General features: G+C 39.7%; 1 protein-coding gene across 22 annotated transcripts in view; it reads right to left on the minus strand.

Annotated features, from left to right (window-relative positions):
* LOC132152063 (bromodomain adjacent to zinc finger domain protein 2B-like) overlaps window positions 1-13614 on the minus strand; it is an 87657-nt gene that overhangs the window by 29116 nt on the left and 44927 nt on the right. For all 22 annotated transcript variants that reach the window (XM_059560739.1, XM_059560734.1, XM_059560738.1 and 19 more), the window contains 6 exons: window positions 12640-12801; window positions 3657-3827; window positions 2479-2634; window positions 1955-2160; window positions 1601-1807; window positions 107-703 (listed from right to left, as the gene is read on the minus strand). In XM_059560739.1, coding sequence (XP_059416722.1) covers window positions 107-703; window positions 1601-1807; window positions 1955-2160; window positions 2479-2634; window positions 3657-3827; window positions 12640-12799 — 1497 coding nt within the window. In that variant the 5' untranslated portion in view covers window positions 12800-12801. The remainder of the gene's footprint in view (window positions 1-106; window positions 704-1600; window positions 1808-1954; window positions 2161-2478; window positions 2635-3656; window positions 3828-12639; window positions 12802-13614) is intronic.

Consider the following 13614-nt stretch of genomic DNA (forward strand, 5'->3'; position numbering starts at 1 on the left):
AAATGTGGACACCGGCCTTGAGGGAAAAGCGAGATTAATGTATGGACTTGAAGGATGAACAGTCTCACATTTCTCCCGCCAGACCGTGGCAGACTGTCATACTCACCGGTTTCAGCCTGTAGTCAGCAGTAACTTGTGCCAGAGAACTTTCCAGAATCTTCCTGCTGGTTAGAGCGTCCAGCGCTGGAGATTGGGACTTGTGGGAGGAAGCTTGAGATTGCGCTTTGAGGGAAGGGGTGAGAGGGGGAAGTTTGGGGGAAGGAGACAGGGGGAGGGATTTTGGAAGGGAGGGGACTGATAGTGGTTTGGGGGAGGAGCATAACGAGAGTGGGAGGGGCTGAGGTGAGGAAGTTTGGGGCTTGGAAGTGGCTGATGTGGTTTTTGGAGAGGAGGTGCGATGCTGTGGAGAATGTTTTGGAGAAATGTCTCGACGTGACTGTGCGATTAGCGCTAACGGTTTAGCGCCTGCAGCCAAGCCTGTGGACTGGATGACGCTGGTGTGGAGGGGTCTTTCTCTGGCTCTGCTGCCCAATATAGATAGCAGAGGGGGTTGAGACAGGCCTGGAGGAGGTGGAGAGCGATGCAGGTACACCGGAGGAGAGGGCTCTAAAGGTGCACTGCCCAGCAGACCTCCATGGAAGTCTTTGGCCTCCAACAGCCTGGTCTTTTCCTTCTTACTGAGCCCAGAGTTTGGAGTCACAATCTGGGCAAACAAGAGAGAAGAGAAAGAAGTCCACATGTTGGTTAAAGTTTAATTAACACTAACAACAGTCATATTCCACTCTCAGTGACCCTCACCATTAAAAAGGATGTTTTTATTACTCTGCCTTTAAGATATCCACACTTAAAAAAAAAGAAATAGGCCTTCTTTTAAGATTTGAATTACATATACAAACTTAAAAAAACTAATAAACTTAATATAATGCATATTTGTTAGTCATACCTGTAAATACCATGAAATAGATAACAAAAAGGTAAGATTTCTGTACACAAAAAAAATAATTGCCACTGTTTTTCATTATTTTCATGTATCTGATTTTATTTAAATAATCATTTTCAAAAATTTCTTAAAATTAGCATACATCTGTCCATTGTGGAAACAATTAAATATATCGAGTTAGAATTGTGGTTAAAATGTGGATAGTTGTGAAACAAGCAATATTCACTTAGATAAAATATATGAGATTCAAACTAATTGAATTCATTTTCGATAAATGTGCAAGTCTGGTTACTGTGTATTTAAAACGCATTCAGTTTATTAGAACTATTATAGAAATCTTATGTTTCATTTATGCATGACTGACAAATATGCATAAAATTAAGTTTATTACTTTATGTTAAATCTGTGTAATCCAAATGGATGGAATTTTATATGCAATTCAAATATAATTCTTAAATTAAGGTTTAAATATTTTTTGAGTGCATATGCAAATGATCTGTAACTAAGCAGATATTTTTATCCAAACAAAGTGACTTCCAAAGCACTGGAGCACTCTGGGATTAAGTGGTACACAACAGTAGGGTTCAAACCAACAATCTTTTGGTTTCCTGCCCAAAAAGAGTAATACTGTATGAGCATCTAATATGAGCAGCATCTTACTTTCATTTTCTTTTTTTTCTGCCGTTCCTTTTCTGAGTCTGACTCCTCACTGTCTTTACTCTGCTCCTCTTCGTCATCATCATCATCTTCTTCCTCTCCAAGATCATCAATATCACTGCTGCTCACTCCGTCGCTGTCAGTATCCAGCGATGATCCAGATTCACTCTCGCTTACGCCAGACCCCTCTACCTGCTTCTTACGGGTCTTCTGCATGGGTTGACACAGACATCAATCATGACTCAATTTGAATCATTTCAACAAATAATTAAAGAGTTGATCATATATGAGAAGTTTTTGTGCGTTTAGACTGCACACTGCATTCTCGTCCCTCGTATGCATGTCATGATGTTGTACCTTCTCTTTAGGTTTCTGTGAGGGTTTCTCCTGAAGCTCCCCTGTGCTGTTGCTATGGTGACTGGCCTTGCGGTCGCGGGCTTTGGCGTTGAGTGTCCGGCTGTGTTCAGGGGGCCGGAGCGCGGGGGAGGGGGAGGCAGAAGCCGAAACCACTCCTTTAGCCGCAGATGGAGACAGTGAACGACCATTCACAGCTCCGTTCACACCTGCACACAAAAGAGTTTACATGAAGCAATCAGATGCTTTTAAACCATGCAAATTCTTGCTACAAAAGAAAATATTTACATCAACATGTACTATGTCAAATAGCCTTTATCGGGGATTTGTGGAGTTCAAACTGCAAAAGATCTCCTTATAAGCCACCTTATGAATTCATAACTGGAGGCGACTGCTCAAGGCGATGATTACTGTGAGTTCACCAGCCTGAAGGCAACATTACTTTTGTTTAAATTCAAGTCTTCCTCCAAGGGATAGCACACATTTTCCAGGAGGCAGATATAGACTGGGGCTTTACAGATTAATACCTTTGGAGGCCTGACTGCTCTTGTTGGGTGTTTTGGATGTGTAAGGATTGGCCTCGTGGTTGTGAAGAGACGGGGCAAACATATGCGGCAGACCCAGAAAAGGTGGGAAGAAGGCTGGAGGACTCCGTCCATGTGCTTCTGCTGCTCTCCACCATTCTGAGAAAAGAAAGAGTAAATGACAGTTTAACATGAGATATATAAATATTTGATTATATTATTTTGATTATAAATGCTTAATAATAACAGTAGTTTTCTTAATCATAATAATCTTATTATTATAATTATGGATATACTTGTATATACTAATACAATGAAATATGGTTACTTAAAGGGTTAGTTCACCAAAAATTAAAATTATGTCATTAATGACTCACCCTCATGTCGTTACAAACCCGAAAGACCTCCGTTCATATTCGGAACACAGTTTAAGATATTTTAGATTTAGTCCGAGAGCTTTCTGTCCCTCCATTGAAAATGTATTTACGGTATACTGTCCATGTCCAGAAAGGTAAAAAAAACATCATCAAAGTAGTCCATGTGACATCAGAGGGTCAGTTAGAATTTGTTGAAGCATCGAAAATACATTTTGGTCCAAAAATAACAAAAACTACGACTTTATTCAGCATTGTCTTCTCTTCCGGGTCTGTTGTGAGCGCGTTCACGACGCTGCTGACGTGTTTTCTTTGTTATTGGGTGCACCAGAAAACACATCAGCAGCGTCGTATGCCAGCAGCTTCGTGAACGCATCTTGCACGCAATTGAGAGCTCTCGGACTAAATCTAAAATATCTTAAACTGTGTTCCGAAGATGAACGGAGGTCTCACGGGTTTGGAGCGACATGAGGGTGAGTCATTAATGAAATAATTTAGATTTTTGGATGAACTAACCCTTTAATATTGATGTATAAAAATTATATTTTTGCTTTAGTTTCATAGGACTTATTAAGACTTTTATTGATATCAGTACTTCGATCATGAATAAACGATCACAAATGTAAGCATCTTATTATTGTTATTCTGTTATATACCATCAAAATATATTACATTTACTTAATATTTGTTTGTTAAAAACTAGCATAATATAACATTATTACTTGATACTGGTTTAAGAATATTATATTTTTGTGTCATTTGGTTACACAGGATTTTGTGTCATCAAGCATTCGGTCACACACATACCTGTGAAGGCTCCTAGCTGTAGTCCTCCTAGACCCCCAAACTCTGGGCGGACTGTTGCCGGTGATAGCAGACCAAAGGCTGGGTGGGCCATGAGCGGGTACGCACTGGGCACAGAGGTCACTGAGCTGACGCTGAAGGGCTGGTCACTACCGGTCAACCCAAACAGAGGACCTGCCCCATCAAACACACACAAACATAACACCATTATATTTACATTTATGCATTTATCCAAAGCGACTTACAGTGCATTCAGGTTATAATTTTTTTTTTTTTAATCAGTATGTGTGTTCCCTGGGAATTGAACCCATGACCTTTTGTGCTGCTAATGCAATGCTGAAGAAGCTTTGTTCATCAGTAATGTGTGTTTAGATGTAAATGAGAGCAGATGTGGAGGGCTTTCCCAGCATGTCCCCAGAAGTTTGCTAAATATGATGTAACCTCCCCTTTAGCTCATTTGGGGACAACTTAAAGTATTAATTATATTTTTTTCTTTTTTAAACCTAAAATGCTAAATGTTTTCTATTAGGAGTAGGGACAGTCTATTGTATTTATAATTAAATAATACATTCTAATTATATAATTATAAAAAAAAAAAATGTATGCCTTAATTTAGGCCGTTAAGTAAACGTGTGTGTGAAACTCTAGGAGAATCAGTTTGATGGCTGTTAATGTTCATGTAATCACAGGCTTTCTGACAGTATTTGATTAATAACTATGATCAGAACAAATGAAAGACTCAGCGTGATAGAACAAGGAAGTGGGAGAGAAGACGCCCAAGGCGCTCCGGCATCTCTACGATATTCTAGAAGATATCACAGCACCCTCTCTGGCTTCGATAAATCACTTCAATCTCTTGTTTGACATTGTATAGGCTCTCGGTATACATGTAAACACAGAGCTCTTCGTATTAATCATCGTCATCATCATCCAGATTGCATCCTTTCTGGGATCGATCTCCTCTGGCAGCGCTGATGCTGCCCATTGTCTCCTTCAGGAGTCACATGTAATTTCTAAGCCGCATATTTCATGCAAATTCAATTTCCATTAGGGAGCACAGAGAAGAAAGGCTTGGGCGCACCGTTCCGCCAGCGCAGCGCCGCATCAGCTCTCTCTCTCGCGCACACACACAGAGAAAAGCGATGATGGGAAATGCAGGATTTTTTATAGCAGATAGCTATAACTCCAGGAGGGACGGAGAGGAGGAGAGGGCCTTGACTTCCCATTGCTGTTGTTTATGTTTAAAGACTGTAGGAACCGTGTGCTGCATGCAGATTTGTTTGCAGGATTTTTCCTTGGAGTCCACTTCAAAAGTCCAAGAAAACAGTAAATCTCGTTTTACTTTACCATTTTCCACTCTCTCTCTCTCTCTCTCTCTCTCTGACACTTAAAAAAAATTATTTATTGTTATTTACTTCCTTTGTTGTCGGTCAAAACCCATATTGCATATATGATATACATTTCAGTTTGTTCCTCACACTAAATGTCTTAATAAAGGTGCACTGATGTTGTTCTGTGAATTTCGTGTGGTCAGCAGAAAGCTGCTTGGTTTGAAAGTGATTTCTGTGTGAGCTTCATACATTACTACACTATTGCCAACAGACAAATGGACCTATTTTACCTGCAAAATTGTGTTAATGTGACAGCCCCTTAAAACATTGAATATAGTGCGCCCTGAGTCATATTGACTGCATTTACGATTCTTTGACTTAATTTCATCTTGACACAAGGCTGGTGACCAGTGTAAGCGTTTTTAAAAAAGATCAGCCATTTAGAATCGGAACTAGTGACGCTAGCTGATTATTTTTTGCCAGATTCATTAAATGAACTGGTTCAAAGAGTTGTTTGTTATTGAATCGGACTACACTGGTCACACTGTATTTTTGTGTTTGCATGAGTTAACTCTCATTTCAAAAGAGCAAGTTAATCCCATTTTTGCATGATGTGTCTTCTTTTAAATAGGCTCTAGAACATAAAAGAGAGGAAAGAAGATGACAGACAGCTTTCAGTTCCCGAGCTTAAGGCCTGTCCTTTTTAATTCTCACACACAAAAATCCAGTACAGCCTGTATGTTTTGGGGGTTTGTCCTGATATAGACAGTGGCGTCGAAAGAAGGAAAAAAGGACGAAAAGAAAGCGCTTGAGAAGGAGATAGGCGGATGTTAAGATAAATGAGAGGAAATATTCCCCCAAAGACCATCATCCGCTCCTGCTGGCACACATACACACACACACACACAAACACACAGAGTGGCAGAAACGCCAGTTTCATATTAATGCGCTTTCAGCCGGCAATAATTAAATCAGCCTCTGAGAGGAGCAGAGCAGAATTACCGGATTACCTGATATCCTTCTTATTTTATCTTTCTCCTTCGTTCTGGCTTGCCCCCACCCCCCACCAACACACCTTCCCATGTTCTCCATCTTCTGACAAACCGAGCCATTTTGAAAAGCGGCACTGTCCTCCCCCACCTGTCTCCTCGTTCACTCTCTTATGTGGGATGCGTCGGAAGCCGATTAATGTGCCCTCCGTTTGCATCAATCACATTTCTACAGACAGATCTGACAGCCGACTTAATTGTCTGTGTGTCTGAGGGGGACGGCGAGAAAAAGTGTGAACATGTGCACGCCGTTTGTTCTGCGAGAGGTTAAAATATTCTCTGTTTAAGCCCAGATGCACCTCGTTCTCGATCTGAACATCATCTATCGCTCTGGCACGCTTGTGGGCCTGTGATTTAGTGGGACAAAGTGTTAATTGTGTTTAAAGCGGTAATGATAGCGCTGTGAGAACCTGTCGGGGGATAGTCTCATTCTGAACGTTAATCAGCTCAACTAGGACTGAATTACCGAGGTCCTCTTGTCTGTTTAACCCAAGTAAATCACTTTTTTTAATGGAATAATCTGGTTTTGTATTTCTTTCCATTTTATATCAGATGAGCAGGAATGCTTGTCATACCGAACATTACAGGCAATCACAGCTAACGTGATTTTCAATAATACATATCTCTCTTGCTTATGAAATATCGTTTTTATATAATAATGTTCTATAAATAAAAAGTTAATATTAAGTACCAGACACAATATGGCCAGCATAAAGAAAAGGAATATGTTGAATTATTTTCGTCTTACCTCACAGTTGCAACGCAATGAGAATAATGCAAAATGGAAAGAAATTGAAACAAAAACGTTTGATGTCCATGTTTGGCTTTGGATGTCCAATTTAAAGACTAAATGTCTCAGAGAATTTAGTTTTATAGCATGATTTAAAGCATTATTACATACACACACACACACACACACACACTCTCACAGTCAGCATCTCCAATTGAAGTAGTCCTGCATCATGACCCATCCCTACTTGGAATGCCTACCAGTTTTCCTTATCATATTAGTTGCCTGAAGCAAACTACAGTATAATAGAGAGATACAGTGGAAAGTTGAATGGATTCAGGAAAAGTTAGCAGCCAGAATTGAACCTGCATTACCCACACGAGCACCATGGCTCAAGGTGTCAGGAATATCTGCAGTAACCACTAAGCCGCAGTTCCAACTAAAATTCAAGCTTTTTATTTTATTTCTGTGAAAACAAAGGCCTTGGTGAGCACTTGAACCTGAATTTTGCTGGGTTCTTGAATTTCAAGAGAAATGAGCATATTTAAAAATCCAAAACTTTGCAAAAAATGGCAAAAACTAAAGGTCTCCCTTCACTGTGACTCCCCTTTTTTTTGGGCTGGTGTGGAAGTAGAGTAGTGGAAAGCTGTGTGGAATACCATTTGTTCATGAGTCTCTCATTAGAAAACGACACCGGGCCAAAAACGAAAGCAGAGCAGACAGGAAAGAGTCAGTGGAGCCTAACAAACTTTACAGTTTATAGAGGAGAAAGGGATTTTTAAAGAGTGTCAGGATGGATGGAGGGCAAGCTGTGTTATTGTGCCTGTGCGTTCACATGTGCGCATGTGTTTATGTGAAGGGGGGTGGAGAGTGAGATGACAGCAGTATTAACAAAGGTCTAGTTAATTGGTTGAGATTCATTAATGCAGCAGCTTTTCAATTTGCAGCCAAAACTGTGAGTGCTAAATCCTGGACGGTGTTTTCACATGCTGAACAAAAAGTCGGTAATTACGACAGGAGCAAGGCGGTTGCTTTCTTCAGCCCTGACTACGCCACAGAAGAAACAAAACACAAGAGAGAGGGAAAAGAGATGCTTTACCAGATAGAAGGACTATGGACAGTTGGAAAAGCAATATATATATATATGAGTTCACCCAAATATTTAAATTATATCATTTAATTAACCATCTTAATATAATTTTAAACCTGTGTTTTCTTTCTTTAGAGAAACACAAAAGAGAGTTTTCAACTGATTCTGGGTAGACATTTAATTTAGCATCAGCACTCTTGTTGTTCTCTGTGTATTGAAGTAGGCCTATACTATTACTGTTTTATTTAGAAATCTTTCACAGTTCAGTGGGTTAGTGAGCTGAACAATGCAGACTGAATTGTGAATCGATTTTGTTAAGCTGTTCAGCCAATTCATTGAAAAGATTGATTCATTCACAAATCAGCCATAGCTAGTTCTAATTCTAAAAAGCCACAGGATATTTGACTTAATTTCATAAATATTGTGAGGAAAAAATAAAAAAACAACACAGTAGTGTTGCTAGACTGCTAAAACAGTTTTTGTAGTCACAAGCAAAATCATTTTTAAAAGTATCAACATTATCACTTTGCTACTGGCAGCCATGATAATGCATTACACTAACTTTCAAGAGACGGTTCATAATTTACTCACACTCATGTATTTTCAAACCTATGTGGGGAGTATTTTCAGAAAATAACTTTAAAAAAAAATTACATTTCGGCCTTTTTCTCACATAAAGCTATGGTTTGTCTTCATATGACATAACACGATAGTTCTCTCAAAAATCTAAATTCTGTCATCATTTAATCACCAACAAGACTTCAGTTCATCTGTTCATACTGTATATACCTGTATATATATATATATATATACACACACACACACACACACACACACACACACACACACATATACATATACATATATATATATATATATGGTAATAAAATAATTAAATGGTTGAATAAGAGTTTCTCTGCCAACTTATTTTGTGTGCCAAATATATTTACTTGTATTAATTAATTGTATAACTAATTACATATGACTTTCAAAAGCTGAAGTGATTACCTTTATTTATTAGAATATGTATAACTCAATATTTTTACTAATTGCAAAAGCTTAATAATAAATAAATTTCTACTGATTAATCAGCGAAATAATCAATGATTAGTTGATTAATAAACCCAATAATCGTTAGATTAATCGATTATCAAAATAATAGTTTGTTGCAGCCCTCCACACAACCATAAATTTCACTCATCAAAATGTTCATAAAAAACATCCTAAAAGTAATCCATATGAATGTGATCTAATCCAAATGAAAACACTTCATTTTAAGGACCAATTCTCATTATTAATAAGTTGCTTATTTGCATGCATATAATTAGCATATTGGCTGTTTATTAGTACTTATAAAGCACATAATAATGCCTTATTCTGCACAACCGTATTTTATATTCCTTAATCCACCCTGTAACTTAACAAAAAATTTACTAACTATTAATAATTGTAAAGTTTTACCATCTAAATCATAAGCGACAGTCACTTCATATGACGAACAGATTTATTTTAGTTGTATTCAACAGCACATGCATAGAGCATGCACAGAGCACATCATATATGGTAAATGGAACCTCAACTGTACTTGCTTGACACATGAGAACCAACTTTTCACATGTCAAGCAAACCCTTTAACAAAGAGTTATTATATACAGTCGTGGCCAAAAGTTTTGAGAATTACATAAATATTAGTTTTCAAAAAGTTTGCTGCTAAACTGCTTTTAGATCTTTGTTTCAGTTGTTTCTGTGATGTACTGAAATATAATTACAAGCACTTCATACGTTTCAAAGGCTTTTATCGACAATTACATGACATTTATGCAAAGAGTCAGTATTTGCAGTGTTGGCCCTTCTTTTTCAGGACCTCTGCAATTCGACTGGGCATGCTCTCAATCAACTTCTGGGCCAAATCCTGACTGATAGCAACCCATTCTTTCATAATCACTTCTTGGAGTTTGTCAGAATTAGTGGGTTTTGTTTGTCCACCCGCCTCTTGAGGATTGACCACAAGTTCTCAATGGGATTAAGATCTGGGGAGTTTCCAGGCCATGGACCAAAAATTTCAACATTCTGGTCCCCGAGCCACTTAGTTATCACTTTTGCCTTATGGCACGGTGCTCCATCGTGCTGGAGAATGCATTGTTCTTCACCAAACTGTTGTTGGATTGTTGGAAGAAGTTGCTGTTGGAGGGTGTTTTGGTACCATTCTTTATTCATGGCTGTGTTTTTGGGCAGAATTGTGAGTGAGCCCACTCCCTTGGATGAGAAGCAACCCCACACATGAATGGTGTCAGGATGCTTTACTGTTGGCATGACACAGGACTGATGGTAGCGCTCACCTTCTCTTCTCCGGACAAGCCTTTTTCCAGATGCCCCAAACAATCGGAAAGGGGCTTCATTGGAGAATATGACTTTGCCCCAGTCCTCAGCAGTCCATTCACTATACTTTCTGCAGAAGATCAATCTGTCCCTGATGTTTTTTTTGGAGAGAAGTGGCTTCTTTGCTGCCCTTCTTGACACCAGGCCATCTTCCAAAAGTCTTGGCCTCACTGTGCGTGCAGATGCGCTCACACCTGCCTGCTGCCATTCCTGAGCAACCTCTGCACTGGTGGCACTCCGATCCCGCAGCTGAATCCTCTTTAGGAGACGATCCTGGCGCTTGCTGGACTTTCTTGGACGCCCTGAAGCCTTCTTTACAAGAATTGAACCTCTTTCCTTGAAGTTCTTGTTGATCCTATAAATTGTTGATTTAGGTGCAATCTTAGTAGCCACAATATCCTTGCCTGTGAAGCCATTTTTATGCAATGCAATGATGGCTGCACGCATTTCTTTGCAGGTCACCATGGTTAACAATGGAAGAACAATGATTTCAAGCATCACCCTCCTTTTAACATGTCAAGTCTGCCATTCTAACCCAATCAGCCTGACATAATGATCTCCAGCCTTGTGCTCGTCAACATTCTCACCTGAGTTAACAAGACGATTACTGAAATGATCTCAGCAGGTCCTTTAATGACAGCAATGAAATGCAGTGAAAAGGTTTTTTGGGGATTAAGTTAATTTTCATGGCAAAGAAGGACTATGCAATTCATCTGATCACTCTTCATAACATTCTGGAGTATATGCAAATTGCTATTATAAAAACTTAAGCAGCAACTTTTCCAATTTCCAATATTTATGTAATTCTCAAAACTTTTGGCCACGACTGTACTACCTCTAAGATGCTTTTCTTTTTTCTTTTTTGGCTCTTGATAGCTTCAGTCCTAATTAGCCTTTCGCCGGACCCTCCTCCAAAACGGCCATTGTCCAATCACACATCATAGCAACCGTTACTATGTGAGCCAGTTCCGACAAACTTTGACTCCAAGCAAGATGGTGAAGCGTTGCGCCCACGGCGTTTGTAAATTGGACACTAGAATAGAGCTGTAATCGTGCCTTAAAAGTTAGGCCCGACAGGACCCGAGACAAGTACATTTTGATTGACAGCTTTTTAAAAGCTCGAACCCGTTTACAGCCCGACATTATTCAAATATACGCACGCACACAGCTCTTTTGCCTTTTGTCAAGAATAAGTCATTTATACATGTTTGAACATAATTTATACATGACTAACGTAATAGGCCACTTGGAAGTTTGAACAAAGAAATAAAATAAGTCCTCTGTGACATCGTAACATCTCAGAACTCTAAATAGCCCTAGGTATAGACTCATTTAGCCTATAAATAGGCCAACGCACCAATCAAAACGAGTCTTTCTTAAAAATTTTAATTAAGATAAATTCTAAATTAAGATGGGTATTTGGCAATAACGAAATTAATTAAGATAAAGACTCTGCCTTATTTGCTTCGCCATAGCAGCTGAAATTTAATAAAAGAATAATGCCAACATTAGCCTATATAGGCTAGCCTATATGTCTATATTATGCATTTAAGACTCAATTAGTATTTAGTTATCATTTTAAAACCTTTACTCACCAAGATAATAATAAAAATAGCTACTCGCAATAGACAATAATAGACCATAACATATGAAAGAGAACTTTCCCGGCAGTGCAAGAGCATGACTGGTACACAAGTCTGTGCTGGTTGCATTTGAGGTACAGGTCATGGTGTTTCTCAGATTTCGCTTTTTTTCCCTCCACGGCATACTGTAAGCCCCTTTTGCCTCGATCTGGAGGATATCGCGGAGGTATTCCTCCAAAAAAGGTCACTGACACGCACGGGTATACCTCTTCCCATCATGGCAATCTGTCGCGCTGGTCGTGTTTGACCATTTGTTTGTCGGAAGTAGCAACAGTAACTAAGGGGGGCGGGGCTCGGCGGAAGGCTAATTCCAAAAGAGAACAGTCTGGACACTTTGCAAAAATCTCCTTTTGTGTACCCCAGAAAAATAAATAAATTTGAGTTTGGAACTACATGAGGAAGAGTAAATGAGGACAGAACTTTCATTTTTGGCCGAACTATCCGTTTAACAGAACAGAATCTGAGAAAGTGAACACTTGTGCCTTATCAGACAAGACTCAATCAGCGCTTTATCACATGTCACTCAGAGAGAAAAAAAAAGATGCTTCATCAGACAGGAAGAGAGGTCCCTGATGACATCAGTCTCCAATCTGCCACCAACCACGCAGTCTAAACTTGGAGATGAGCTCAAAGCATACCCGTGTGACACTCGTGGTGTGTGTGTGATTGTGTGTGAGTTTTGACTGAGCACTTTTCACACTGTAACAATAAGCAATCCTTGCGTCAGGGCATGAAAGAGCGTGTGTGTGCGCATGAGTTCTTACCGCATGTGCCGAGTGAGGCCGTGGCTCCATGGTTCAGGCTGCTCTTAACATTGGAGGCTGCTGTGGATGAGGAAGAGGAGGAAGATGACGATGCAGAGGCGGCGGTGTGGACGGAGGCCGGGGTGGTGGAAGGCGAGGCCAGCCGTTCTCCAGACTCCATATCTGTCAAGCACAATTCAATCGATAATTAGAGCGAGCTCTCGCATGCACACATGGCCTGCCACTCTTCCTTTCACATTTCACTTGCTATGAACAATATTTCTATTTAACACCAGCCAGTCTCCTTCACACACACATGCACATGTCTGCTCGCAAGATGAACCAACCCCACAAGCATATTTCTACAGGACCCTAATGTCCCGTTTGGGCAGAGGGTTTGTTCGGCTTGTCACGTTAACTATTCATTCACTGTTGAGACATCCTTCATTATGATAGAAGAGAGACACACCTACAGACTTTCGCACACACACACACACACACACACACAAAGTGAGCAGCACACTGATTTACAAGACTATTCACAGCCATTTTTACACAGCGTAAAACAAGCGTTCTCACACTTGATGTGCTTAACAGGCAAATTATGCCTTCAACTGTTTTTGTGGAGATTTCACAGTTTGGCGAGAGGCATATTAAAGACAGTCGCACAGAGCCAACATATACTGTACACACACACAAAACCCCACAAGCATTCTCAAAATTCTTTTTCTCTCCTCAAAACAAACCATATCCGCACGTACTTTAAACGCCTCAAAATACGATTAGCAGCCGTTAGCGTGTGATTCAAGCAGACAGACAAGTAAACTGTTTGTGTGTTTGGAAATCTTGAGCTAGGTCGTATGTCCGCATGGATACTAATCTCACGAGTAGATTTCGCTCTGGGAAGCAGTATAGCACACATAGCTTTGTTATTCTGTCATTATATAAACACTCGTTGACCTGTCCTCTGAGTGGCTCTACTTCTTGTATGTCTCT

The sequence above is a fragment of the Carassius carassius genome, chromosome 10 (assembly GCF_963082965.1).
Source record: "Carassius carassius chromosome 10, fCarCar2.1, whole genome shotgun sequence".
NCBI lineage: Eukaryota > Metazoa > Chordata > Actinopteri > Cypriniformes > Cyprinidae > Carassius > Carassius carassius.